Raw genomic sequence first — 26,999 nt, forward strand, 5'->3', positions numbered from 1 at the left:
AGTATTTTATTTTTCATGTGTGTGCATTAGCCTGACTTAAATTTTATTAAGTGATACCTTTTTGCAACATTTGGGAATGTTAACTGAAGAATTTTGGGGGTAGACTTTTTTTTTCATAATTTTATTGTTGATTATTGGAAAGTGAGAATAAAAGAAGGGTTCCATGCAATGGCTGATGGGGTATGGGGTGGGTGGTACTATTTGTAGTGATCGTGTAGATATTAAATTTGTTTCCTCCCATGTAGAATAGGCATTATTATTAGTTATATGGAGGGGGGGGGGGGGTGATTATCACTTGAGTAATTCTGGCTATAGTAATGAGTAGAAGGCCCTTTTTTTGCAAGTGCTAATTTTATTTAAAATATATTTATTTACATTGGTCAGGAAATAACTCAATAAATTACATACCACCACTTGTATCATTCTGGAGAGCATTTCCAGAACTCACTGGATTGAAAAATACATAAAAATAAGGAGATGTCAACCTCTCACAAATAGCAGTTCAATGCATGGAGCACAGAAACACTTAACAGAAAATATCTATTGAGCAATGGCTCTTTTTCTAGCAAAAGTACACATTCACACACTCAGCCACACAGGCACCAAAACACACTCTGCTGTGGCCACAGTGGAATTAATGATTGATACTCCTGAGGTCACAGGAGTGTGTGGATGGATGTTTGTGTGTGTGTAGTTTTGGTAGTAAAAGAGCTAGTGCTTGAAAGCTGGTGGGAATGCTGTTTTCTATTTATGTTTCTGTGCTCCATGCAACGATCCACTATGGGTGATTTGTTGTCTATCCCTTATTTTATAAATTCCTGAACTTAGGTACTCAGTTGAGCATTCAGTTTCACGATGTAGTCTTTCTGTAATGTTTTTGCAGTTTTTAATATTTTTTTACAATTGTTTATCTGAACTAGGCACTCTCTTTTCAATTTCATGTTAGACTGAATGTGACAGATGAACAGGACGAATGAGTGAGTAGTGGACTGGATGCTAATTTGGACCCATTTTTATATCCAGAAAATACAAGCTGTGCTGAGCCAGAGCACTAGAGGTATCGGAAGAGGTTCAGTCCCACTACTGTGTAGCAAGACAAAAAACAGTTATGACAGTATAGCCAAGAACTCAAGAACGTGTTAAGTGAGTGTGGTGAAAGTGATTCCATGAAAATTTACACTGAATTGTGGATTTCTGTTGTGACTGAAATATGTGGTCCTCTTAGGAACTTTTTGATATTGTTTCAACCAGAATGTTCCTTGAAAAATTTATTTGTTTGAGATGGAATCAGTTTTTTAGACACACAACTGCAAATGCAAGGAAAAATGTGGTTTCATTTTCAATAGAACTTGTAATTATACGGCGTATGTAGGCGAGCGATTTGATCGCCTGGAAGTAGTATGGAGGGAAGTAAAATTGTTGTATGGCTGAATGTTAGTGGGCCCACGGCTCAGAGTGTGCTGCGGTAGGTCCAGCTAGGCAACTGGTACGGGTAAGCCCAGGCACAAGGACAAGCAGCTCACCAGAAATGAGTACATCCCAAAGCTGGGAATTTGAATGGCTATTACTAGCATGGCCTTTGTGAAGAAGATGCTCCAAAAATGGCAATGTGGCAGACAAGCTGAAAGACAGCTTCTTAAGCTCTTTGAGAATCTATAATAATTCACAGTCAAGTATTAAAGAAAATCCAAATGCTGCTGTGATCTCAGAAAAATGGGGCACATCAAATGGGAAAACAATATTAGAGTATCTTTAAAACTAAAGAAGTTAATATTCACAGGGAATAAAGATATTCACAAAGAACCTCCAAATTAATAAATTTTAAATACTCCATGTAATTTCAGCATATGATATCACACATGATAACACTGCACTATAGCTATCATCTCTGAAAGCTACGTAATTGTAACTATTTTATTCCTTTATTTATTACATTTTTGTATATCTTCCCATTATGCAAATGTTTGCCAAAACATCATATACTCTATAATTACACAGTGAACAAACACAGGATGAATACATCATACCTTTTGTCATAGTTGCATACCTATTTGATGAACAGTTTACTATTTTTCGAATAACTTTATTTAAGTACTAATTACTACTGATAATACAAAATCATGGTAATTTAAGAAGTAGTCACTCATGTGTGGTAACTTGCTGACACCGTCCTCGTAAAAGAATGCCATAAGACACTTCTGACAAGTAGGCCTAAATAGCTGTTTAAACAATATTTAATAACAATTTGCTGTCATTCATCATGAGAGAACTTGTGCAAGAATATTGGCTTATTTATTTATGGACAAACCTTTCTTTATATTTATTGTGAATTGTCTGAGAGTGACCAAATGTTTATAGCATTTCTTTATTCAAATACTGTTGTAATATAATAGTTTAGTCTAGGAAATGGCCAAGTTGAGGTAAATCATGTCTGTAGAACTTAAGAATGGTGTATTTTTGGTGGGGACAGCCTTCAGCCAATGGAAAATCAGACAGTAGTGGACCAGTATGGGAGTCATGTGGAGACGAACACTTTTTTGAGTGAAGGGCTCAAGGGAGCAGTTCTGGGCACTTTGATGTGATTTCTGGAAGGAGGCAGACCTGCCTGTGGTACTGAGTGGTATTTGATCATGTAGGTGACTGAGTCTGGGTGGTGAATGGCTGCTATTATACTTTAACTTCTGAAGGGACTTTATATTTCGAGAGGTCTGATGTGCTCCAGAATAGGACTCTTAACTTTTTCCGCTCATATTATGGTACTGAGATTGAGTATGTGTTACTATTCTTTGTATCATGTATGATAATTTGTAAATCATCATGTTGAACTTGGAACAGTTTTGAGCAGGTGAATATCTGTGTATTGTGATTATCAAATTGACTTAATTTTGCACATATCTTTGATTACAATTTAGTTTGGAGAGTTTGTTACCATTTTCATAATGCTCTCAATGTAACTTCTGTCTATTTTAACTGAATGTCATAAGACTACTACTCACTTATTTGGGATGTCCTTTCTTGAATAAACATTATTCAACACAATTCTCTGTCGTTGTTATTAAATTACTCACTTAAGTGGCCGTGCGGTTAAAGGCGCTGCATTCTGGAACCGCAAGACCGCTACGGTCGCAGGTTCGAATCCTGCCTCGGGCATGGATGTTTGTGATGTCCTTAGGTTAGTTAGGTTTAACTAGTTCTAAGTTCTAGGGGACTAATGACCTCAGCAGTTGAGTCCCATAGTGCTCAGAGCCTATGTAACTTTTATTCTGTAATTCTGTGTATTTTGGTAACTGCAATTCTAGCCAATGCATAGACTATTTAACTGCAGGATCACAGCTATAGGTTATTTCCAGTAATTTAGCTGCAGGGCACGAAAGCAGACATGCACGGCTCGGCCCTATGACTACACAGAGCTATTCTTTTTAAACACAGCTGTGAACAGTCCACATACCAAAAGTATGTGTAACCACAAGTAAAGATCAAACTGGTTTGTTCAAATGGGATGATGTTTGGAAGAGCAACTACACTTAGCAGTAACCATTTGGTACCATGGCAATCTCTTTTTTTTTTCTTCTTAAATTGAATTTGGAAGCCTTTTTCATCACCAAGTGTCTTTAAATGTTAGCTTTTTTGAACTCATTAAAGCCATAAACTAAAACTATTAATATGAAACTAATACTACCCTTTCATGAACACTTTGTAGACAGATATGAAATGAAATTTTACTTTCTTACTTTAACCCTTAAGTCAATACTGTTGCACATCAGCAACATGGATTGAAAAATTATTTTGTGCTCCCCTGGTGGGGCTTTAGTGAGCGCTAACCCCAGTTTCACAGATGTAATGAAGTTCTTAGAGAGTACCTATGGGACTAGGTATGCAGTAGTTGACTGGACTGCACACTTCTGGTAATCTCATTGGCAGAATGCAGAGAAAATTGTCGAGTGTGGATTTTCTTTAGTTTCACGTTGTGTTTCCCTTATTAAAAATGAGATTACAACAGAGAACAACAAAAGAAAACCAAGGCAGGTATGTAGAACCATAGTCAACAAGAAACACAGTGAAAAATCATTCAACTTCAGGTTTTACATGTCAATTTGTGTATGTTGCAGATGTGCAACATTGCGTGGATACTAACACACAGCATTAGTGAGGTATTCACCATTTTTGGTGAAATATTCTCATACAGTGGACAGTTTTTTGTGCTGGATGTTACTTTATGGGGTGGTACAGTGACTATGGTAGTTACGAATTGATTATTTAATCACAGTGGTGTTTTGAAGAAAGTTGCTGCTGCAGAAGATGTAAGACAGTTACTAGCTTTACCTTCCGGAAGTGATGATGAGAAAAGTGACTTTCAAGGCTGCAGTGATGATGATCCTACAGCAAATTCAAATGAATTACTTGCTTATAACAATTCTAAAAGTGATCTCTTAGAACAAGATGAAACAGAAACAGCTGAGTTATCACATTTGTCTGCAAGTACCTCACAAAGAACTGAGAATGAAAATGTTTCTCATTGCCTTAAGCCACTAATCAACCACGATTATAGCAAAGCCATTGGCGGTGCCCACAAGCTATCACCCAAGAATCAACAATAGTGAACCTAACGTTCTGAGCTAAGGTGGAGCAATGTCTTTGTAACATAAGATGATCTGGACAAAAGGAGGGTAGACCAACTGCCACACTAATTTCCATCTGTGGCTGAAAAACTACTTTTAGTGCAGTTACTCTTACTAGAACATTGATCAGAATTCAGACATGTTAATTAAACATTCACAAAAAGTCAGAATGATGACAGAGTAAGTATGTAAGTTGATTTTAATAAAAATCTTAGGAAAAAGAAGAAAGAACTGATGTTTCCTCATTTAATATAGAGTGGCTTAGTGACGGGCAACTGATGTTTGCATGTGATATTGCATACATGCAACATCTAGGAAATGTGCTTTCTTAAAAAAACTAGCAACACACGAGTTTTCTCTCTGTTTTACCCTTTCTTTAACCCACTTAAGGAATTCAGAAATGTTATTTCTTTTTCCAAAAAATAAAAAAATCATTCAAATAGTTTTTAGTTAAGTGTTTTCAGCATATGATTATTATTATTATATTATTATTATTGATATTATAAATATCAACTGGTTCTCTCAGAACACTACTGATAATTTTGCTTTATCTGTTGTTTCAACATTGCTTATAATATGGGCAGCAGCCATCTGTTTAAAGATTTTGCTATTCATTTTATTCACATCAAAATTTTGAGCCTCCGCTGAAGTATAAGAAAATAGTTCCATATACAGTATCACTTTTTTGCGTGATCCAACAGTTCAGTATGTCTATGTACAATTATTGACCATGGTAAATCCAGGATGAAATAATGAAAGTTCTATGAAAAGCATAGACTGCTACTCACTCTCCTCTATATGGTGTGCAGCAATCTATCCTTTTCATAATATTGTCATTATTCCATCCTGGATTTTCTACTGCTTGATTTTGTCTACCAACTTTTCTTCCATCCTGCAACCCAGTGCTGTTTTTCTTTGTTATTATTTTCTAATGCATTACTTTAGTCAGTGTCTGTCATTTCCTTTCCTTTCTTTCCTGCATTTTATCTGTTGCCTTCGAAACTGCACCACACACACTGACTTATGAATCACACTGCATAAATCTTCTTGTCAATGCACAACACATCAACATATCCTCTATATGGTGAACATCAATCTATCCTTTTCATGATATTGTTATTAACCATGGTAATTGTGTGTGTTGGTTGTGTACCCTGGTTGAGCGATGATTATAAGAGTATCATATTGTAACTGTAATATGTGCTCTATGCACTAGCCATTCTTTTGTTTCAAGTATTGTGAAGGAAGCTGTTAATGAGCAATCTAAGGTCTTATCCCTGACATTTAACTTGAATGGAAATGAAATATCAAGAGGAAGGAGTTACATAAAAGATCACTGGTAAGACTCAAATCAAATTATATTGGCTACTTATTTTATTAATTATTCATCAAGGTTTCAGTTACAATGGTATGGGCTTAAAAGGAATAAGGTAATCATTTGTGATGGGTGGGAAATCCAGGTTTGAGTCCCGGTCTGGAACAAATTTTCATGTGTCTATAAAAGGAGTACATCTATATCTAACCAAGCTGATGTCAAAGAATTGGCAATCAGGAAATTAATTTCAATTTATAATTTTGTAACCATAGAGACTGGAGGATGTAAACAAGCTACTGGCATTAGAAACTAGTTATATATGTGATGGGTACTGCTTTCTCAGGGACTGAGAACACAAATTTAAACAACTTACAGCTCACAGGGGTGAATTTAAACAGTCATTATTTCTGGGCTCCATATGTGAATGGAACAGGAATTAATATGTTTTGCAATGGGAGGTACCCTCTGCCATGCATTTCATGATGGTCTGGCGAGTCTGGATGTAAAAGTTAATGTAGTAGAGCAGGTGAGGGGATTCCAGTAGCATCAATGCTTTCTAAGGAATGTAGACAACTCAACATCTTTCATTGTAACTTTGTCGCAACAAAATGGCCTCTCTGATGCATATAGTCATTCATTATATTCAGCAAATCCCTTCAAGAAGGAGAACCTTTAGTGATGCTGAATATGTGGTGGTATGTACTGACAAAAGAGAAAATCTGCTAAGGGTATAACTGTCCCACGTACAGCTTCCCTTGTGTCATCGAACACAATTTTATGCTTTGTGTAAGTCTATTCTCTGTCACTTCTGATGGTTCTAAATTGCTACAGTTAGTGTGCTGTTTGTCTTCCTCACAGCACACCTAAAGAGTATGTACAGATTGTAAAAAATGGTCACTGCCATACTCACAAGAAATTCCAGCACAGTATTCTTTAGGCTTATCAGGAGGTGGAAAATAGGTTTAATCAATTCCCTGCAAATGATTGTGCCTACAGTTCCACAGAAAAGGAGCTACACAACAGGTTAATTTTGTGTTGCTTAAACAATTACATGCCACCATTTTTTGAAAACACTGATGTATTAAGATTTAAAATAACCATTACATTCTAAAAAAATTATCTCAGATGTCTAATTTTGATTATCATTATTGGACAATGTGTTGGCTGTAGGTACCATAGTGTTTAAAATTATTCTTTAATGGGCTGGATAATGAAAACTCAATGGCCTGAGATGCAGGTCTGTTTGCTTTGGTTCAGATAATGCTGGTCATTCTGCTTGGTGGGTTCATTCACAAAAAATATTCTGGAGGATTTTTGGGCTTTTGGCAGACTACTACACTCGCAAAAAAATTAAGTTATTCCAGCAATACTGCGATGTTTTATTTGAACACAAATAAGCTGGATGGCCTAGCAACACCGTAAACCATAAATCAACTAAATAAGGCATTTTATCTTGTAGTATAATCACTCTAAATTTTTAAATATAATATGGTCGTGCTGTTACGATTTATTAAGTTTTCTTTTCGTTAGAGGTAGTGCAACAATTTGCTGGTCCAAAAGTGAAAGCAAGTACTCTTGATCCAGTCATCTTTAGCACACTTCCATGGTGCACTTATGATGATGGTGATTAGTGTTATTACGGTTATGATCGTCATCATCAGAAATTTCGGTTTGGAATTACAACTAACAAACGATCTAATTTAAAAAGTAAAAAATACCAATAACTAGAATCTCAACATTCAGATGTCGTGTTTTATAATTCAAGAATTATTTTTTTGAGTAAAAACAATGTTCCATGGGAAATGAATTACGTTTATTTTTAACGGATTTTTTATTCACAGCTGTTATAAGAGCAATCAAGTATGTAGGTTGTTGAACAAGTTAAGTGTAATGTGTGAAACCCTTCTATGATACAATACCTTTCAGGACTGAGTTATGTAGATATAACTGGTGTTCCTTGTATTGTGACTATGGACATATTTATTCTGTCACAATTCCCTAGTCCTGTTTTAAAGACACTGACTTGCAAACAGGATAGACTCATAAAGGTAAAGGTTGTGCAGGCCCATTATTATCAGCTGATGTAGGTGTGGTCTTTATGATTCAAGCTTCTTTAAGCTCCTGTTAGCATTTTGTATGCCCTAAATATTTTACTGGAGACTCACATTTCCAGGGAAGATTAATTGATGCTGAAATAATTGATGGAAGTATGCACAATATGTTTGAAATCAAGTCATGGAATTCTTGTCAATACTGTTCCAACCAAAATTTTGATTCTTCAACACTGCTTTAGTCATCGTTTCAGTTGGCTACTGCGAATAGTGTGTGCTATGCCACCTTCAGTGACTCATTCACATAAATTACAGAACATCAGACTATAACATGGATATAATTTTTAAAGTGTATTTCTGCCTGATGATAAACAAACTTATAAGGAAAATAAAATAAAATTCCAGAACAAAAGGATTTATTCTCACTGTTTAAAAGTCAAATCAGTTTAAGTCAAATCACACTCTTTTTAAAACCAAGATTGTCCACTAACAGGTCATTTGCAAACAAACCACTTATGATGTAACAGAGCATAATGGCAATAGATCTCATCTCACACAGCCTCACCTCTCCTGCCCTCTATATCTTATCAAGAAGCACTTCAACCTACAACTTACAGTGGCCATGGTGATGCCACTAGTCTTCTGTAGAGGTGACTTCAACTCTCATAAATACAGCCTGACAATGCAAATTGCACTACTTCATGAGAGCTTGCCTTCTGAATCTGACTTTTTAGAGTGCTAATAGTTGTTGGGAGTATTTGCCCACCATTGGTCTGAATCAACATTTCAGAGATAACCCCTTAAGCATGAAACCCATTATTTATTTCTCTTTCCTTGCAGTGCTGACTTGCTCCAACACAATAAAAATAGATAACGACTTCAAAAATTACCTCATATTCATTACAGGCATAGACAAAAGATGTCAATGACTTCTGCACAACATAATGTTTACTACTGATTTGCAACACAGCATTATATTTTTGAGAATCTTTTGACAGGTTTGGTTACAACTAAAAACAGAAACACATTTAAAAACTATAATCTTTACTTACTGAACAATAGCCATGATATAGCTTGATTAAAAACTGGTAAACCAGTTTTTTCTCCAAGGCTAGATGATATGTGGTGGATATTCCATACAGTTGCAGTCAAAAGCAACAGGAGGAACAAATAAACAAAGTTCCTGGTAGACTTCTCACTATGAGATTTGAAGTAAAATGTGCTGCATACACCAAACAGCACCCACAAGACACCAGACAAAAGCCTGAAACAAATGAATCTCACAGAAAATTGTTACTGAATTGTGAAGAGCATTAAGCTACAGAATATATTGAGAAGAAGTTGTCTGTCTTTGAGGTTTCATGGCCCTTAGTAAAATAATAGTAATAGTAAAATAATTAGATATTTGGTCAACAGTTCTAAAACATTAAAAAATGGGAAAATACAGTCTTGTTTAAAATTGTAACAGTATACTTATCTTACTCACCCACACATTCATAGTGTAACACAACCGGTAAGATACTGTAAATTTGGTCAAACGTTTCAAGACTTTTTTTTGCAAAAGAACAGGGATAATACAAGAACAAAACTAAAATAACTATAAAGGATGTGACTTCCTCATACAATTTAATGCAGGGCAATTATTGTATTTTTTAATAAAGAACAATAAATTTCTAGTATTACCAAAACAACAGCAAGGTACCAACCCACAATGCTACTTACTACAACACAAACTGTAAAACAGAATCTGGCAAGTAACTATTTTACCCCTTTAAAACAAAATAAATTAATACACTACCACTGCCACAGCTTGGATTTCACCCTAATGTGAACTGTCCTGACAAATCGAAATATTATCTTAGACAACTACTTCAGCTTATGAACACATGTATTCGTGGTTTCATTAGCCCATGGGAGTTATTTCAGCAGAGTATGAAAGAGAAGCTAATTATTTATAGTCTTTTTATTACCTCAAATAACTTACCAGATGTAACTTAAAACTACTACAGTTTCAGCAATGACCCATCAGCACAATTTTGAGTCATGCTGGTGACTTTATTCACCAATTCCAGAAGATTCAAACATGTTCAAACACGGCCAGTTGACTGGACAACATCCAGTTTCCCTACATGAGCATCCATCTGGCTGGATTTTTTTCAGGTACTGTTCTTTCTGGCAATGGTATCCAGATTATGAAATGGTCACTGAATTGTAGATCACTGATGATTTCCCACTGAGAAGTATGTGGGCAGGATGGAGACCACAATGAAAGATCAACAGCAGAGGATGATCTTACAGCCACACTAAAGGGTGTGCTCTGTATCCTGCTCAGAAGAAAAGTATTTTCTACGGACAAGAGGCTCTCAACAGCTGAAACCTGGGGCAGGTATTGCAGAGCCCAAAGCACATAATGTTTATCAAATTCCCCACAGAGCAGGAAAGGGTGACAGAACAATGTGATGAGATCAGTGAGAGCCTCTTGGTAAACTGGCTCACTGGCAGCAGCGTGGGGGGATGGAGGGGGGGGGGGGCTGGGATGAGGGAGGGGCAAGGCAAAGTGGAGAGTGGTATAGATTATCTATCTGGCCACAGGCTCCTTAGCACAAGGGATCAGATAATATGGAATTTGTTTCTTGTTCCTCTCACTTATAGGAATTATTTTCTGAGCTGAAGATTGCAAGGTTATTGTTGTTGCAGCTTGCATGGCTATCAATGTACACATTTGAGCCTCTTTGCAAAAAAAAAAAAACTGCCTCTTTCGACTTAACAATGAATTCTGTGTGAGTGATTTTTAAGTGGTCAAATGAATGAGAATTTGTTTCTGGTAGTAACCATGAACTTAACTGAAGATATGTAGGTGTGCTGAGTCATTCATGCTTTTATGGAAATGAAAACTCATGTCATGATTGAAAAAATGGCTTATGATTTGTGATCTGAGAAAGCAGAAGGACTGATGAGATTGGAAATTTATTTAAATGTTATGGCATACAGAAATGAGCAACTTGTTTGCTTATAAAGAAGAACAAGATACATGAACAATAAAACCAACTGTTAGTCACAAAGGCTGATCCTGTTAATGAACTTCTTATTCACAGTATCCCCTGTCTGGAAGAAAGGAGTAGTTGTAGTGGAAGTCAGGAGAATTACAGGTTTATGGTGGGGTCCCTGAAGCCCTTTTGCATTGAGCAGGTGTTACTGCTCCAAAATGATACATCCATCCTACTTACAGTGTTTTTGGGAGAAGAACTGGAAATTATTCTCATTTCATGAGCAGCTAGGTTGATTCAAGAAAATTCAAGCTTATCTGAGGAAACATGAAATAAATAAATCGTGACAGGCAGCCCATATGAAGCTTTCCAACAGATTAAGACTGGGTGCCAGACCAGGACTTGTACCTGGGAACTTTGCCTTTCATGGACAATTGCTCTACTGACTGAATTATCCAACATACATTGCAAAACTAGCGTTCCCAGAAAAAGGACATTTGGAAGGTAGCAGGTAGAATACTGGCACAGTTGGTCTGCAAGGGTGGGTCATGAACTGTGCTTTGTTAGTTCAGCCTGTAGAGCACTTGCCCACACACGGTCTTAATCTGCTAGAAAGTTTCAAATCAATACACACTTGACTACACAGTGAAAATTCATTAAGGTACCCCATAGGTTGCCTGCTAATTACTGTTTAAGGTGAACTGCTATCCACCCCATTAGTATGTACCTTTCAACATTGTCTTCAATTATTTCTTTTAAAAATAAAGGGTTGTGCCTGTACCACTTCCACAACATGCATCGCTTGTCACTACTGATGTCACCTCCTTACTGATGACACCTCCTTGTATATCACTATTACCAATGCACATGGCCTGCCTACTGCTCAACATTACTTCAGCCAGTGTCCACCTGATCCCAAACCTATGACAATCTTCCTGCTCACTTTAATCAACACTATACTTCCGACCAAATGCTTTACCTTTGAGGGGCAGGCATACAAACAGATCCGGGATACAGCCTTGGGAGCCATGATGGCTCCTTCTTACACCAACCTTGGGTTTTCCAGGGATCCATATACCTTCAGCTTCTGGACTGGTTTAGATACATTGATAGCATCTTTGCCATATGGACTCAGGGTGAGGCTGATCCATTGAAATTTTTGGAATCTCTAAACACATTCTCTCAATTAAATTTCACATGATCCCATTCTGAATCTCATACCACTTTCCCTGATGTTGACCTCATCCTCACTGAGGGTCAGCTGAAACATTTTTTTCACTTAAACCCATGAACAAACAACAGTACTTACATTTTTTGACAGCTGGCATTCCTTTCATGTCAAATGTTCTCTCCCATACAGCCTGGGGAACTTGAGATAAACATATTTGTTCAGATGCAGACTCTTTACAGCAGCACACCACCATTCTCATCTGAGCCTTTCTCTACACAATTATCCCACCAGCCTACACTGAAAGCAGAATTCCTGGGCTATCACATCCAATCCTGGTAGTGTTGATCCTTTCACAACACAGCTTAGATGTACAACTCTTGTCACTCACTGCCTGCCTGGTCTTGAATGTATAAATCAGCAACTTCAACAAGGCTATGACTCCCTAAAACCATGCTCATTCTGTCTGACATTCTGCCCGCACACCTAGAATAGCTTTGCATAAGCCCCCTATCTCTGCAATGTCCTGGTCAGACTCTGTGCTCCTTCTGCACCCATTTCCCTACCCTATGGCTCCTACCCCTATGACCATCCGCTCTGTAGGACTTGTCCAATGCAAACTCTTACCACCACCTATACAGCCCCTGTAACTGACTAAACTTATACCATCAAAGGGAGAGTCACCTGTGAAATGACCATTGTCATACTCTAGCTATTACGTAAACACTGTTCAGCCTACTACATTGGTGTGACTACCACTAAATTATTAGTTAAGATGAATGGACATAGGCAGAGGGTGTATACTAGCAACACACAATTTCCCGTTGTAAGGCATACTCTGAAACATGACAGTCGTGACCTCAGTGCCTGTACCACCACATGTGCCATCTGGATTTTCCCTCCTGACACCAGTTCATCAGAATTCCATAGGTGGGAACTGACATTAAAATATGTGCTTGGTTCTTGCCATCCACCTGGCCTAAATTTACATTAATTTCTGTGGTCTCAGCATTTCTTTTCCGTAACTATTCCTTCTCTATATATTTCATTTTCGACCTGTCTATTTTTCCCCATGTATAACGCATTTAGCTGTCCATTCTTATTGAATCAGACACAAAGTTTTTACAGTAATTTCTGTCTTGCTTATTACCCTTACTTCCATCTTCAAGTTCTCAGGTTTTCAGATCTTGCTCAGTACAGGCACCAACAATCACTTTTTCCTCTTCATGCCATCCAGTAAGTCTCCCCTGATTTAGGGTTCTGGGGAACTTACCCATAACTCTCCCCATTCCTTAAACCTTGCCAGTCCTTTTCCTTCATCCTTCTTTCTTCCCTTTCAATCTTTCTGCCAGAAGAAGGCACCAATGGCTCCAACAGCTCGCACACATCCATACCTTGGCGAGTAGCTTTTTTTATCTATCCTTATTATATTATAAATCTGTATTAGGTAATCCACAGCTAATGCAAATGAAACACTATAGCTTATAGAGGACTGGTAGTGCTGATCAGCCTCCACCTCATGAGCTCTGTGTTTACCAAACCTGAATTCAGCCATTAAGATTGAGCTACTCCAGGTACTTGCCATTAAGAATGATCCAAGAGGCACATGTAGCTTGCAAAATGTGAGATATCTGTTAGTTTGTGTCTAAGATGGTACCCCTACACAATATATTTGTATCCAAAGTTGGAAGAATACTGCAGAGTAGTTGCAGTAAAAAGATATATATTCATCTCTTTGATTTGAAATTTCACTTAATCACTATTTCTTACATTACTTGACTCCTACTTCAAGCAATGGAAAATCCAGGATGGAATGTAACAGTATTGTGAAAATAAAAGTTGCTACTCACCATATAGAAGAGAAGCAGAGTTGCAGATAGGCGCAACAAAAAGACTGTCACAAATATAGCTTTCGGCCCGTAAGGCCTTTGTCAGATTCAGATAGCAAACACACACCCATACGCACTCATGCAAACGCAAATCACACACACATGACTGCAATCTCAGGCAACTAAGGTCATACTGCGAGCACCAAAACTGGTGCATGATGGGAGTGGTGACTGGGGGGGATTAGGAGGAGGCTGGGGTGGGGAGGGGAAGGGATAGTAGGGTAGGCATGGTCGACAGTGATGTGCTGTTGGGGAGCGTGGAGGCACGAATGTGGAAAGAGAGTAGGGCAGCTATGTGTAGTCCGGAGGTTAGACAGAGGGAGTGGAGAGGTGGGGAGGGGGGACAGTGGAAAATGAGAGAAGTAAAAAGACTGGGTGCAATGGAGGAATCAGGGCTGTGTAGTGCTGGAATGGGAACAGAGAAGAGGCTAGATGGGAGAGGACAATGACTAACAAAGGTTGAGGCCAGGAGGGTTTCCGGAACGTAAGATATATTGCAGTAAAGTTCCCACCTGTGCAGTTCAAAAAAGCTGGTGTTGGTGGTAAAGATACGCATGGCACAGGCTGTGAAGCAGTCACTGAAATGAAGGATGTCATGTTTGGCAGCATGCTCAGCAACAGGGTGGTCCACTTGTTTCTTGGCCACAGTTTTCGGTGGTCATTCATGTGGACAGACAGCTTGTTGGTTGTCAATCCCACATAGAATGCAGCACAGTGGTTCCAGTTTAGGTTGCAGATCACATGACTAGTTTTACAGATAGCCCTGCCTTTGATGGGATAGGTGATGTTTGTGACTGGACTGGAGTAGGTCGTGGTGAGATCATGTATAGGACAGGTCTTTCATCTATGTCTATTACAGGGTGATGAGCCATAAGTAACAGGTTGGGAGCACGAGTTGTGTAGGGATGGATGGGTATATTGTGTAGGTTCAGTGGACATTGGAATACCACTGTGGGAGGGGTGGGAAGGATAGTGGGCAGGACATATCTCATTTCAGGGTATGGCAAGAGGTAGTCGAAATCCTGGCAGAGAATGTAATTCAGTTGCTCCAGTCATGGGTGGTACTGGGTCATGAGGGGAATGCTTCTCTGTGGCCAGGCGGTGGAAGATTGGTGAGAGATAGGAAAGATAAGGCACGGGAGATCTGAGTTTTGTACAAGGTTGGGAGGATGATTACAGTTTGTGAAGGCTTCAATGAGACCCTCAGTATATTTCGAGATGGACCACTCGTCACTGCAGATGAAGTGGTGGTCAACATCTAGGAAGGTTTCTTGTTGGGTTGAGTAGGAACAGGTGAAGCAAATGGAGGAGAAGTTGAGGTTCTGGAGCAATGTGGGTAGGGTGCCCTCACCCTCAATCGAAAACGCAAAGATGTCATCAATGAATCCAAACCAGGTGAGGGGTTTAGGATTCTGGCTGTTTAGGAAGGGTCCCTCTAGATGGCTCATGAATACATTGGCATAGGATTGTGCCATGCAAGTGCCCATAGTCGTAACCCTGATTGTTGTTGTGATCTTCAGTCCTGAGACTGGTTTGATGCAGCTCTCCATGCTACTCTATCCTGTGCAAGCTTCTTCATCTCCCAGTACCTACTACAACCTACATCCTTCTGAATCTGTTTGGTGTATTCATCTCTTGGTCTCCCTCTACGATTTTTACCCTCCAAGTTGCCCTCTAATACTAAATTGGTGATCCCTTGATGGCTCAGAACATGTCCTACCAATCGATCCCTTCTTCTAGTCAAGTTGTGCCACAAACTTCTCTTCTCCCCAATCCTATTCAATACCTCCTCATTACTTATGTGATCTACCCATCTAATCTTCAGCATTCTTCTGTAGCACCACATTTCGAAAGCTTCTATTCTCTTCTTGTCTAAGCCCTTATCGTCCACGTTTCACTTCCATACATCGCTACACTCCATACAAATAGTTTCAGAAACGACTTCCTGACACTTAACTCTATACTCGATTTTAACAAATTTCTCTTCTACGAAACGTTTTTCTTGCCATTGCCAGTCTACATTTTATATCCTCTCTACTTCAACCATCATCAGTTATTTTACTTCCCAAATAGCAAAACTCCTTTACTACTTTAAGTGTCTCATTTCCTAATCTAATACCCTCAGCGTCACCCAACTTAATTCGACTACATTCCATTATCCTCGTTTTGCTTTTGTTGATGTTCATCTTATATCCTCCTTTCAAGACACTGTCCATTCCGTTCAACTGATCTTCCAAGTCCTTTGCTGTCTCTGACAGAATTACAATTTCATCAGTGAAAATCAAAGTTTTTATTTCCTCTCCATGGATTTTAATACCTACTCCGAATTTTTCTTTTGTTTCCTTTACTGCTTGCTCAATATACAGATTGAATAACATCGGGGAAAGGCTACAACCCTGTCTCACTCCTTTCCCAACCACTGCTTCCCTTTTATGCCCCTCAACTCTTATAACTGCCATTTCGTTTCTATACAAATTGTAAATAGCCTTTCGCTCCCTGTATTTTACCCCTGCCAACTTCAGAATTTGAAAAAGAGTATTCCAGTCAACATTTTCAAAAGCTTTCCCTAAGTCTACAAATGCTAGAAATGTAGGTTTGGCTTTCCTTAATCTAGCTTCCAAGATAAGTCGTAGGGTCAGTATTGCCTCACGTGTTCCAATATTTCTATGGAATCCAAACTGATCTTACCCGAGGTCAGCTTCTACCAGTTTTTCCATTCGTCTGTAAAGAATTCGTGTTAGTATTTTGCAGCTGTGACTTATTAAACTGATAGCTCGGTAATTTTCACATCTGTCAACACCTGGTTTCTTTGGGATTGGAATTATTATATTCTTCTTGAAGTCTGAGGGCATTTCACCTGTCTCATACATCTTGCTCACCAGATGGTACAGTTTTGTCAGGACTGGCTCTCCCAAGGCTGTCAGTAGTTCTAATGGAATGTTGTCTACACCCGGGTCCTTGTTTCGACTTAGGTCTTTCAGTGCTCTGTCAAACTCTTCACGCAGTATCATATCTTCCATTTCATCTTCATCTACATTCTCTTCCATTTCCATAATATTGTCCTCAAATACATCGCCCTTGTATAGACCGTCTATATACCCCTTCCATCTTTCTGCTTTCCCTTCTTTGCTTAGAACTGGGTTTCCATCTGAGCTCTTGATATTCATACAAGTGGTTCTCTTTTCTCAAAAGGTCTTCTTAATTTTCCTGTAGGCAGTATCTATCTTACCCCTAGTGGGATAAGCCTCTACATCCTTACATTTGTCCTCTAGCCATCCCTGCTTAGTCATTTTGCACTTCCTGTCGATCGCAGTTTTGAGACATTTGTATTCATTTCCACCTGCTTCATTTACTGCATTTTTATATTTTCTCCTTTCATCAATTAAATTTAATATTTCTTCTGTCACCCAAGGATTTCTACTAGCCCTCGTCTTTTTACCTACTTGATCCTCTGCTGCCTTCACTACTTCATCCCTCAAAGCTACCCATTCTTCTTCTACTGTATTTCTTTCCCCCATTTGTGACAATTGTTCCCTTACGCTCTCCCTGAAACTCTGTACAACCTCTGGTTTAGTCAGTTTATCCAGGTCCCATCTCCTTAATTTCTCACCTTTTTGCAGTTTCTTCAGTTTTAATCTACAGTTCATAACCAATAGATTGTGGTCAGAGACCACATCTGCCTCTGGAAATGTCTTACAATTTAAAACCTGGTTCCTAAATCTCTGTCTTACCATTATATAATATATCTGAAGCCTGTCAGTGTCTCCAGGCTTCTTCCATGTATACAACCTTCTTTTATGATTCTTGAGCCAAGTGTTAGCTATGATTAAGTTATGCTCTGTGCAAAATTCTACCAGGCAGCTTCCTCTTTCATTTCTTACCCCCAATCCATATTCACCTACTACGTTTCCTTCTCTCCATTTTCCTACTACCGAATTCCAGTCACACATGACTATTAAATTTTCATCTCCCTTCACTACCTGAATAATTTCTTTTATTTCATCATACACTTCTTCAATTTCTTCGTCATCTGCAGAGCTAGTTGGCATATAAACTTGTACTACTGTAGTAGGCATGGGATTTGTGTCTATCTTGGCCACAATAATGCGTTCACTATGCTGTTTGTAGTAGCTTACCCGCATTCCTATTTTTTTATTCATTATTAAACCTACTCCTGCATTACCCCTATTTGATTTTGTATTTATAACCCTGTATTCGCCTGACCAAAAGTCTTGTTCCTCCTGCCACCGAACTTCACTAATTCCCACTATATCTAACTTTAACCTATCCATTTCCCTTTTTAAATTTTCTAACGTACCTGCCCGATTAAGGGATCTGACATTCCATGCCCTGATCCATAGAATGCCAGTTTTCTTTCTCCCGATAAAGACACACTCTTGAGTAGTCCCCGCCCAGAGATCCGAATGGGGGACTATTTTACCTCCGAAATATTTTACCCAAGAGGACGCCATCATCATTAACCATACAGTAAAGCTGCATGTCCTCGGGAAAAATTACGGCTGTAGTTTCCCCTTGCTTTCAACCGTTCACAGTACCAGTGCAGCAAGGCCGTTTTGGTTAGTGTTACAAGGCCCGATCAGTCAATCATCCAGACTGTTGCCCCTGCAACTACTGAAAAGGCTGCTGCCCCTCTTCAGGAACCACACGTTTGTCTGGCCTCTCAACAGATATCCCTCCGTTGTGGTTGCACCTACAGTACGGCTACCTGTATCGCTGAGGCACGCAGGCCTCCCCACCAACGGCTAGGTCCATGGATCATGGATGATAACAATGGTCATATGAATAATGGATTTAAACAGAAAGATCCACAAAATCTCCCATTAAAGCTGGACTGGTATTACATTAATTATCAAATGAAAAATATTATCCACATAGAAGGAAAACATTGAAATGTACAATTTTATGAGAATACTAGGTTTATGTAATGGTAAAAAGATAATTATAGCACTAATGGAAATTTATGGATGGAGCAATACATAAAGTAAGGGAATGGTAACCCTCACCTACAGCAGATCGATGCATGTGGCACAGGAACACAAAGCAGAAAACATTGTTCTCTGCTTTCAACACACAACACAAAACGGCATTTAAGTAGCAAAGCTAGTGTGAATGCTGTCTTCTGTTGTGTGTTTCTGTGCTCCACGCATCAAACTGCTAAAAAGATAATTACCTTAAAATAACTGCAAGTTTAGTTTCAGTTTGAATGAAGTGTTATTATATCCTATGATCATTTTCTTTACAGTAAACAAAAGCTGTGAATGTAACCGTATTTACTGATTGTTTGTAGGTAATGCCTTCATAAGAGAAGTACTGTGGGTGTGGAAATAGTTGGTCATAGCAAATAGGAAGGAGGTAGTTAGTTTGGAATCTGTCGGGCATTGGGAAAGGTGGTGTTCAATAGTGGTAAAGCCCTGGGCATTAAGGATCTTAGTGTAAAGGGAGGTGTCATCAATAGTGATGAGCCGGGCACCATGTGGTAAAGGGACAGGAGCTGTGGAGAGTTGGTGGAAGAAATGGTTATCATCTTTTATATAGGAGGGTAAGTTCCAGGTATTAGGTTCAAGGTGTTGGTCTACAAGAGCATAGATTCTCTCAGTGGGGGCACTGTAACTGGCCACAATGGGGCATCCTGGGCAGTTGGGTTTATGGATTTTAGGAAGCATGTAGAAGGTGGGAGTGTGAGGAGGGGTAGGGGTGAGTAGGGAGAAGGACTCCTGGGAGAGCTTCTGGGAAGGGCCTAAGGATTTGAGGACTGACTGAAGATCCTGCTGGATTTCCGGAATGGGGTCACTGTGGCAAGATTTGTAGGTGGATGTATCTGACAGATGACTGAGTCCTTCTGCAGATAGTCCTTGCGCTTCAAAACAATAGTGGTGGAGCCTCTATCCACAGGTAGGATTATATGATCAGGATCAGTTTTAAGATAGTGGACTGTGGTTCTTTCTGCGGTTGTAAGGTTAATCTGCATGGTGAAAGATTTGGGGAATGATGGTGAGGCAAGGTTCGAGGTTAAGAAATTCTGGAAGGTTAAGAGTGGGTGATTTGGGTGCAGTGGGTGTGGATGACGGTTGGACGGAGGAGTGAACTGAGTTAGGCAGGGTTCAACATCGGTCTTTGGTCAAGTCTGATTGGTAGGGTTGGTGGCAAAAAAGTGTTTCCACTGTAGGGACCAGGAGAAGGAGAGAAGGTCTTTAACAAGTCCTGCATGACTGAATTTGGGAGTGGGGCAAAAAGTGAGGCCTTTGGAAAGGACTGATATTTCTGTGGGGCCAAGGCTTCTGGAAGGAAGGTTAAAGACTATGTTTTGGATCTGTTTAGGTTCTAGATTGTGTGTGGTGATGGGAGGGAGTTTTGGAGGGTGGGGTAAATGTAGTAGGTCTGCAGGATGGAGTTTGTCAGCTATGAGGGGACATGGAAGAGGTTTGGAGGTTTTTGTGGAGGGGGTGGTCAGTGGTACTTGAAGGCGTGAGGAGGAAGTGAGCAGGATGGAGAACTTTTTGAGGTGTGTCTGTGCATGATGCTCTAGTCCATAGAGGGCAAGAGTTTCAATGCGTGTTATGGGTTCCAGGTATTTGGGATTGCATTGCAGGAGAATTTTGTGGATGGAGAGAAGATACTGCAAGGTGGTTTGGGTTTGGTTGATATGGTTGTGTAGGACTATGTTTGTGAGGGCTAAAGACTGGTGGAATCCAAACAGATAGAGGTCATTGTGGAAGGAGGGATGGCGGCCGGAAATGGGTAATTTGATGGTAAGGCCATTTGGGGGGGGATTCCATGAGTCAAGCAACAGTGCAGGAACAGTATGTGGGACTGGGTTCTGTCTAGGGATAAGGAAACTTTTCTGTATTGACGCAGATGGAAGGAGAAAGGATCTATGGTGGTGGAAAAAATGTGAAAAAATATGTGAGCAACACAGAATTATGTCCGAAAAAATACCCAAAACGACACCCAAGTACATGTGAAAAATCACAAGAAGGATGAAACGGAGGCAACAGGTGGAAACAATTTGAAATCTGTGGGAGTCAACGACAGTAACAGGTGAATACTCACTAAAATTGGCGACAAGTCACAATGAGATGAAAAACGATATAAGTAATATACAAATATATTTTACTGTGGGTAGCGGGATGGATAAGTATGAAGAAGGGGTATGACAGATGTAACTGGATGAGGTGGAATTAGTGGGTCAAACTGGGATAGAACTGAGAAAGAACCTCTCCCTGGAGTCCATCTCTCTACTCATCCCTTCCACTCCCCGCACTCCCACCTTCTACATGCTTCCTAAAATCCATAAACCCAATCACTTGGGATGCCCCATTGTGGCCGGTTACTGTGCCTGCACTGAGAGAATCTCTGCCCTAGTAGACCAAAACCTTGAACCTATTACCCAGAACTTATCCTCCTATACAAAAATTACCAACCATTTCCTCTACCGACTCTCCAAAGTTCATGTCCCCTTAACATATGTTGCCCTGATCATCACTACTGATGCCACCTCCCTTTACACTAAAATCCCAAATGCTCATCGCCTTACCATTACTGAACATTACCTTTCCTAAAGTCCGACAGATTCCAAACCAACTATCTCCATCCTAGTCACCGTGACCAACTACATCCTCACCCACAATTACTTCTCCTTTGAAGGCATTATCTACAAACAAATAGGGGTATGACTATGGGCACCTGCATGGGACAATCCTATGCCAATGTATTCATGGGCCATCTAGAGAGATCCTTCCTAAACAGCCAGAATCCTAAACCCCTCACCTGGTTCAGATTCATTGATAAAATCTTTGCGATTTCGACTGAGGGTGAGGACACCCTATCCACTTTGCTCCAGAACCTCAACTTCTCCTCTATTTGCTTCATCTGTTCCTACTCAACCCAACAAGAAACCTTCCTAGATGTTGACCTCCACCTCATCTGCAGTGACGAGTGGTCCCTCTCAAAATATACTGAGGGTCTCATTGAAGCCTTCACAAACCTGTCCTATACATGCTCCCACCACCACCTACTACAGTCCAGTCACAAACATCACCTATCCCGTCAAAGGCAGGACTACCTGTGAAACCAGTTATGTGATCTACAAGCTAAGCTGCAACCACTGTGCTGCATACTATGTGGGCTTGACAACAAACAAGCTGTCTGTCCACATGAATTTCCACTGACAAACTATGGTCAAGAAACAAGTGGACCACCTTGTTGCTGAGCATGCTGCCAAACATGACATCCTTCATTTCAATGACTGCTTCACAGCTGTGCCATATGGATCCTTCCCACCAACACCAGCTTTTCTGAATTGTACAGGTGGGTAAATTCCCTGCTATATATCCTATGTTCCTGTAACCCTCCCGGCCTCAACCTTCATTAGTAATTGTCCTCTCCCATCCAGCCCCTTCTCTGTTCCCATTCCAGCACTACACAGCCCTCATTCCTTCATTGCACCCAGTCTTTTAACTTCTGACATTTTCCGCTATCCTCCTTCCCCACCACTCCGCCCCTCTGTCTAATCTCCCAGCTGCACATGGCTGTCCTACCCTCTTTCCACTTCGTCCCTCTGTGCTCCCTAGCAGCACGTCACTGTCTGCTACGCCTACCCTACTATCCCTCCCCCTCCCTGCCCAAGCTGCCTCCTTAACCCCACCCAGTCGCCACTCCCATCATGCACCAGTGATACTGCTCGCTGTTGGTCACAGTTGCCTGAGACCGCAGTCATGTGTGTGTGTGTGTGTGAGTTTGTATGTGTGTGTTTCCTGTCTAATTCTTATGAAGGCCTTATGGGCCGAAAGCTATATTTGTGACAGTCTTTTTGTTGTGCCTATCTGCAGCTCAAATGGTGAGTAGCAACTTTCCTTTTCACAATATTGTTGGCTCCTCCTCCTGTTTACTACCAAAGAAGCACAGAGATTGCACATTTTGGCATTATTACTATGTTCCTGGCACTACATAATTCACTATAAATCCATAAAGCAGCATGCCAACACTGATATGCGACCAGACCATTCAGTCTTCATGAACTTTATTGTTCCAAAGTTGATGACGACTGGCCTTACAGAACTTGGAATAACACAACAAGTTGTCAAGACTATGGAGCTGATATCATACTGTGGTATGCTACGTATGGCATGTATGAACCAACCATCTTCTCACATAGACCCCTGCAATAATCCATACATTTTTAAACATATGCCATTGCTTGGGGTAGTAAAGCTGTGAGGGTCGGTCATAAATCATGCTTGGATAGTTCCGTCAGTAGAGCACTTGCCTGTGAAAGGCAGAGGTCCCAGGATAAAAACTGGCACTAATCCCACACTAGAATGAATCAAATTACCTTGAGAAAGATTCCAAGTTCCAGTTACGTAGATCAGTCAATACACTTTTAAGACCTCTGCAACTACCTAAAAGCTTCAGTCTAATACGAGGCCTCTACCTACGACCATATGTGCACCCATTGAGCTACAACATTCATGCAGAAAACCTCGAAAAACTGGACAGAAAACCACACTTGTGCATTGCAACATATCAGCAAATTCTTGTCATCTTCTGTAGTACAACAATAAGCTTATCAGTCACTGTGAATCACTAACTAGACACCAGAAACCAGTAACACTTTGAAGCAATTTCTCCCACCCAGATGGGCCACAAATTACTCCTACAACCAGGAGGATTGATGGCTGAGTCCTCAAATTTGATAGTTCAAGCAACTCCCAACATTATTTAAACATTGAGGCCTTTTAACAAATACGGTCTGATTTGGAGAATGATTAGCTTTTGACTCAACTGGATGCAGTGTTGTTGGACATCCCCTTATCTTGTTAGCAGCAAGACTGCTGCCTGCTGCCAGGACTTCTCATATTATTTTTCACTGAGTGATCCCTCTTCCTCCATAAACCACGGTCCTTGAGGAATTAGGGCCTTGCTTGCCTCTACAGTATATACGAAATGGCAAAATGCATGCATGTCCAAAGGAACACTGCATTGTACTTCTTAATAACAGAGGAACTCTATATTGTATTTATTCACCAATACCAGGAAGTTTGTGTCTGGCCATTATTTGTGCATGAATAGCTGAAGCTTTTAAGGTGACTGCTCACATAAAGCAAGAAATCTGGATTCGAGTCCCAGTCTGGCACAAATTTTCATTGTAGTCATTCTAATACACAGGTGAAAGTGGTTCATTTTTCCAACTGCAAATAAATTTCCTCTACAATATAAATACAGTACTGTGCACACAATCCCATTGGAAGGGCGTCCATGGAGAGGTCATAATGTCATATGATTCCAGAAGAGATGCACCAGCACTTTCTAAATCTGCAAGGACAACAGTCTGGATGATTGTCTGATCTGGCGAAGTAATTCTGCCAACACGGCCTTTTTGTGTTGGTACTGGTACTACAAATGGCTGTAAGCAATGAGGAACTGCACCATTATTTTATGTAGCTATATTATCTGGCATAATGATGATGGCATCCTCTTGGGTAAAATATCCTGGAGATAAAATAGGCCCACAGTAGACCACTGGTAGGGGACCACAAAGGAAGATGTCGTCAGCAGGTGAAACAAAACTGGCATTCTATGGGGCAGAGGGTGGAATGTTACAGTCCTTAATCAGATAGGTAGGTTAGATAATTTACAGAGGGAAATGGATAGCTTTCAGTTACATTTAGTAGGAATTAGTGAAGTGCAGTGGCAGGAAGAACACGGCTTCGGGTCAGGTCAGTATATGGTTCAACACAAAGTCAGATAGGTATAATGTAAGAGTATGCCTAATAACGAATCAGAAAACAGGAACACGGATAAGCTGTTACAAACAGTATAGTGAACAAATCGTTGTAACTGAGATGGACATGAAGTCAACAAACACAATATTCATGTAAATGTATATGCCAACTAGCTCTGCAGATGAAAAAAGGATTGAAAGAAATTACAATGAGGTAACAGAAATTATTCACATGATTTAATCATTGCTAGGATTTAGTTTAAGAATTTTGAAAGAGGGTTGCATATGTGGAAGACACCTGGGACACTGGATGGTTTCAGATTGGTTATATGATGGTAAGACAAAGATTTAAAAATCAGATTTTAAACTGGAAGACATTTCCAGGGGCAGATGTGGTTATGAAATGAAATGCAGATTAAAACTGAAGAAACTGCAGAAAGGTAGGAAATCAAGGAGATGGACCTTAATAAATTGAGAGAACCAAAGGTCATTGAAAGTTTCAAAGGTAGCATTAGGCAATGTTGCACTTGGGCAGAGGACAGGAACATAATAGAAGATGCATTGGTAGCTCTGAGAGATGAAATAGTGTATGCAGCAGAGGATCACAGAGGTAAAAAGTAAAGGCCTCATAGAAATCCTTTGGCAACATAGCAGATAAATTTAACTGCACAGGAGAAAATATAAAAATGTACAAATGAAGCATGTAAAAGGGATTACAGACTTCTACAAATGAGATTGACTGTAAGTGCAAAATAACCAGGCAGGAATGGCATGAGGACAATGCAAGTCTGTAGAAGCAGACATAACTATCAGAAACATGGCAACAATGGGAAAATTAGAGAGACCTTTGGAGAAAAGAGAAGTAACTGTATGAATATCAAGAGCTCTGATGGCAAGCCAGTACTAAGCAAAGAACAGAAAGCTGAAAGGTGGAAGGAATATATAGATGGTCTACATAAAGGAAGTTAACTTGAGGACAGTATTGTAACAAAGAAGAGGAAGTAAATGCAGATGAGGTGGGAAATATGACACTGTGAAAAGAAATTGATGGAGCACTGTAAGACCTAATTGCAAACAAGACCTCTAGAGAATATGATATCCCCTCAGAATTAATCAGATCATAGGAGAAAACCAGCAGTGGAAAAATCATTCCATCTGGTGTGCAAGGTATATGACATATGTGAAGTACTGTAAGACTTCAGGAAGAGTTTAATAATTGCAATTCCAAAGGAGGCAGGTGAGGACAGGTGTGAAATGGTAGTAAAATATTGACATGAATTATTTACAGAAGAATCAAAAAGTTGTAGAAGCTGACCTCAGGGAAGATCAGCTGGGTTCATTATCAGGAGAAAGAAAACTGGCATTCTACAGGTCGGAACACGGAATGTCAGATCCCTTAATCGGGCAGGTGCGTTAGAAAATTTAAAAAGGGAAATGGATAGGTTAAAGTTAGATATAGTGGGAATTAGTGATGTTCGGTGGCAGGAGGAACAAGACTTTTGGTCAGGTGATTACAGGGTTATAAATACAAAATCAAATAGGGGTAATGCAGGAGTAGGTTTAATAATGAATAAAAAAATAGGAGTGCGGGTTAGCTACTACAAACAGCATAGTGAACGCATCATTGTGGCCAAGATAGACACAAAGCCCATGCCTACTACAGTAGTACAAGTTTATATGCCAACTAGCTCTGCAGATGATGAAGAAATAGATGAAATGTATGACGAGATAAAAGAAACTATTCAGGTAGTGAAGGGAGACGAAAATTTAATAGTCATGGGTGACTGGAATTCGTCAGTAGGAAAAGAGAGAGAAGGAAACATAGTAGGTGAATATGGATTGGGGGGGAAGGAATGAGAGAGGAAGCCGCCTTGTAGAATTTTGCACAGAGCATAACTTAATCATAGCTAACACTTGGTTCAAGAATCATAAAAGAAGGTTGTATACGTGGAAGAATCCTGGAGATACTAAAAGGTATCAGATAGATTATATAATGGTAAGACAGAGATTTAGGAACCAGGTTTTAAAATGTAAGACATTTCCTGGGGCAGATGTGGATTCTGACCACAATCTATTGGTTATGAACTGCAGATTGAAACTGAAGAAACTGCAAAAAGGTGGGAATTTAAGGAGATGGGACTTGGATAAACTGAAAGAACCAGAGGTTGTAGAGAGTTTCAGGGAGAGCATAAGGGAACAATTGACAGGAATGGGGGAAAGAAATACAGT

The 26,999-nt window shown here is 39.8% G+C and overlaps 1 protein-coding gene across 2 annotated transcripts in view; it reads right to left on the reverse strand.

The window, feature by feature from the left end:
- Positions 1–26,999, reverse strand: part of LOC124615630 (GPI ethanolamine phosphate transferase 1) — a 264,269-nt gene that overhangs the window by 36,437 nt on the left and 200,833 nt on the right. For both annotated transcript variants that reach the window (XM_047143638.1, XM_047143639.1), the window contains one exon: positions 9,038–9,249. In XM_047143638.1, the coding sequence (XP_046999594.1) occupies positions 9,038–9,249 (212 nt within the window). The remainder of the gene's footprint in view (positions 1–9,037; positions 9,250–26,999) is intronic.

This window comes from Schistocerca americana, chromosome 5 (genome assembly GCF_021461395.2).
Source record: "Schistocerca americana isolate TAMUIC-IGC-003095 chromosome 5, iqSchAmer2.1, whole genome shotgun sequence".
Classification (NCBI taxonomy): domain Eukaryota; kingdom Metazoa; phylum Arthropoda; class Insecta; order Orthoptera; family Acrididae; genus Schistocerca; species Schistocerca americana.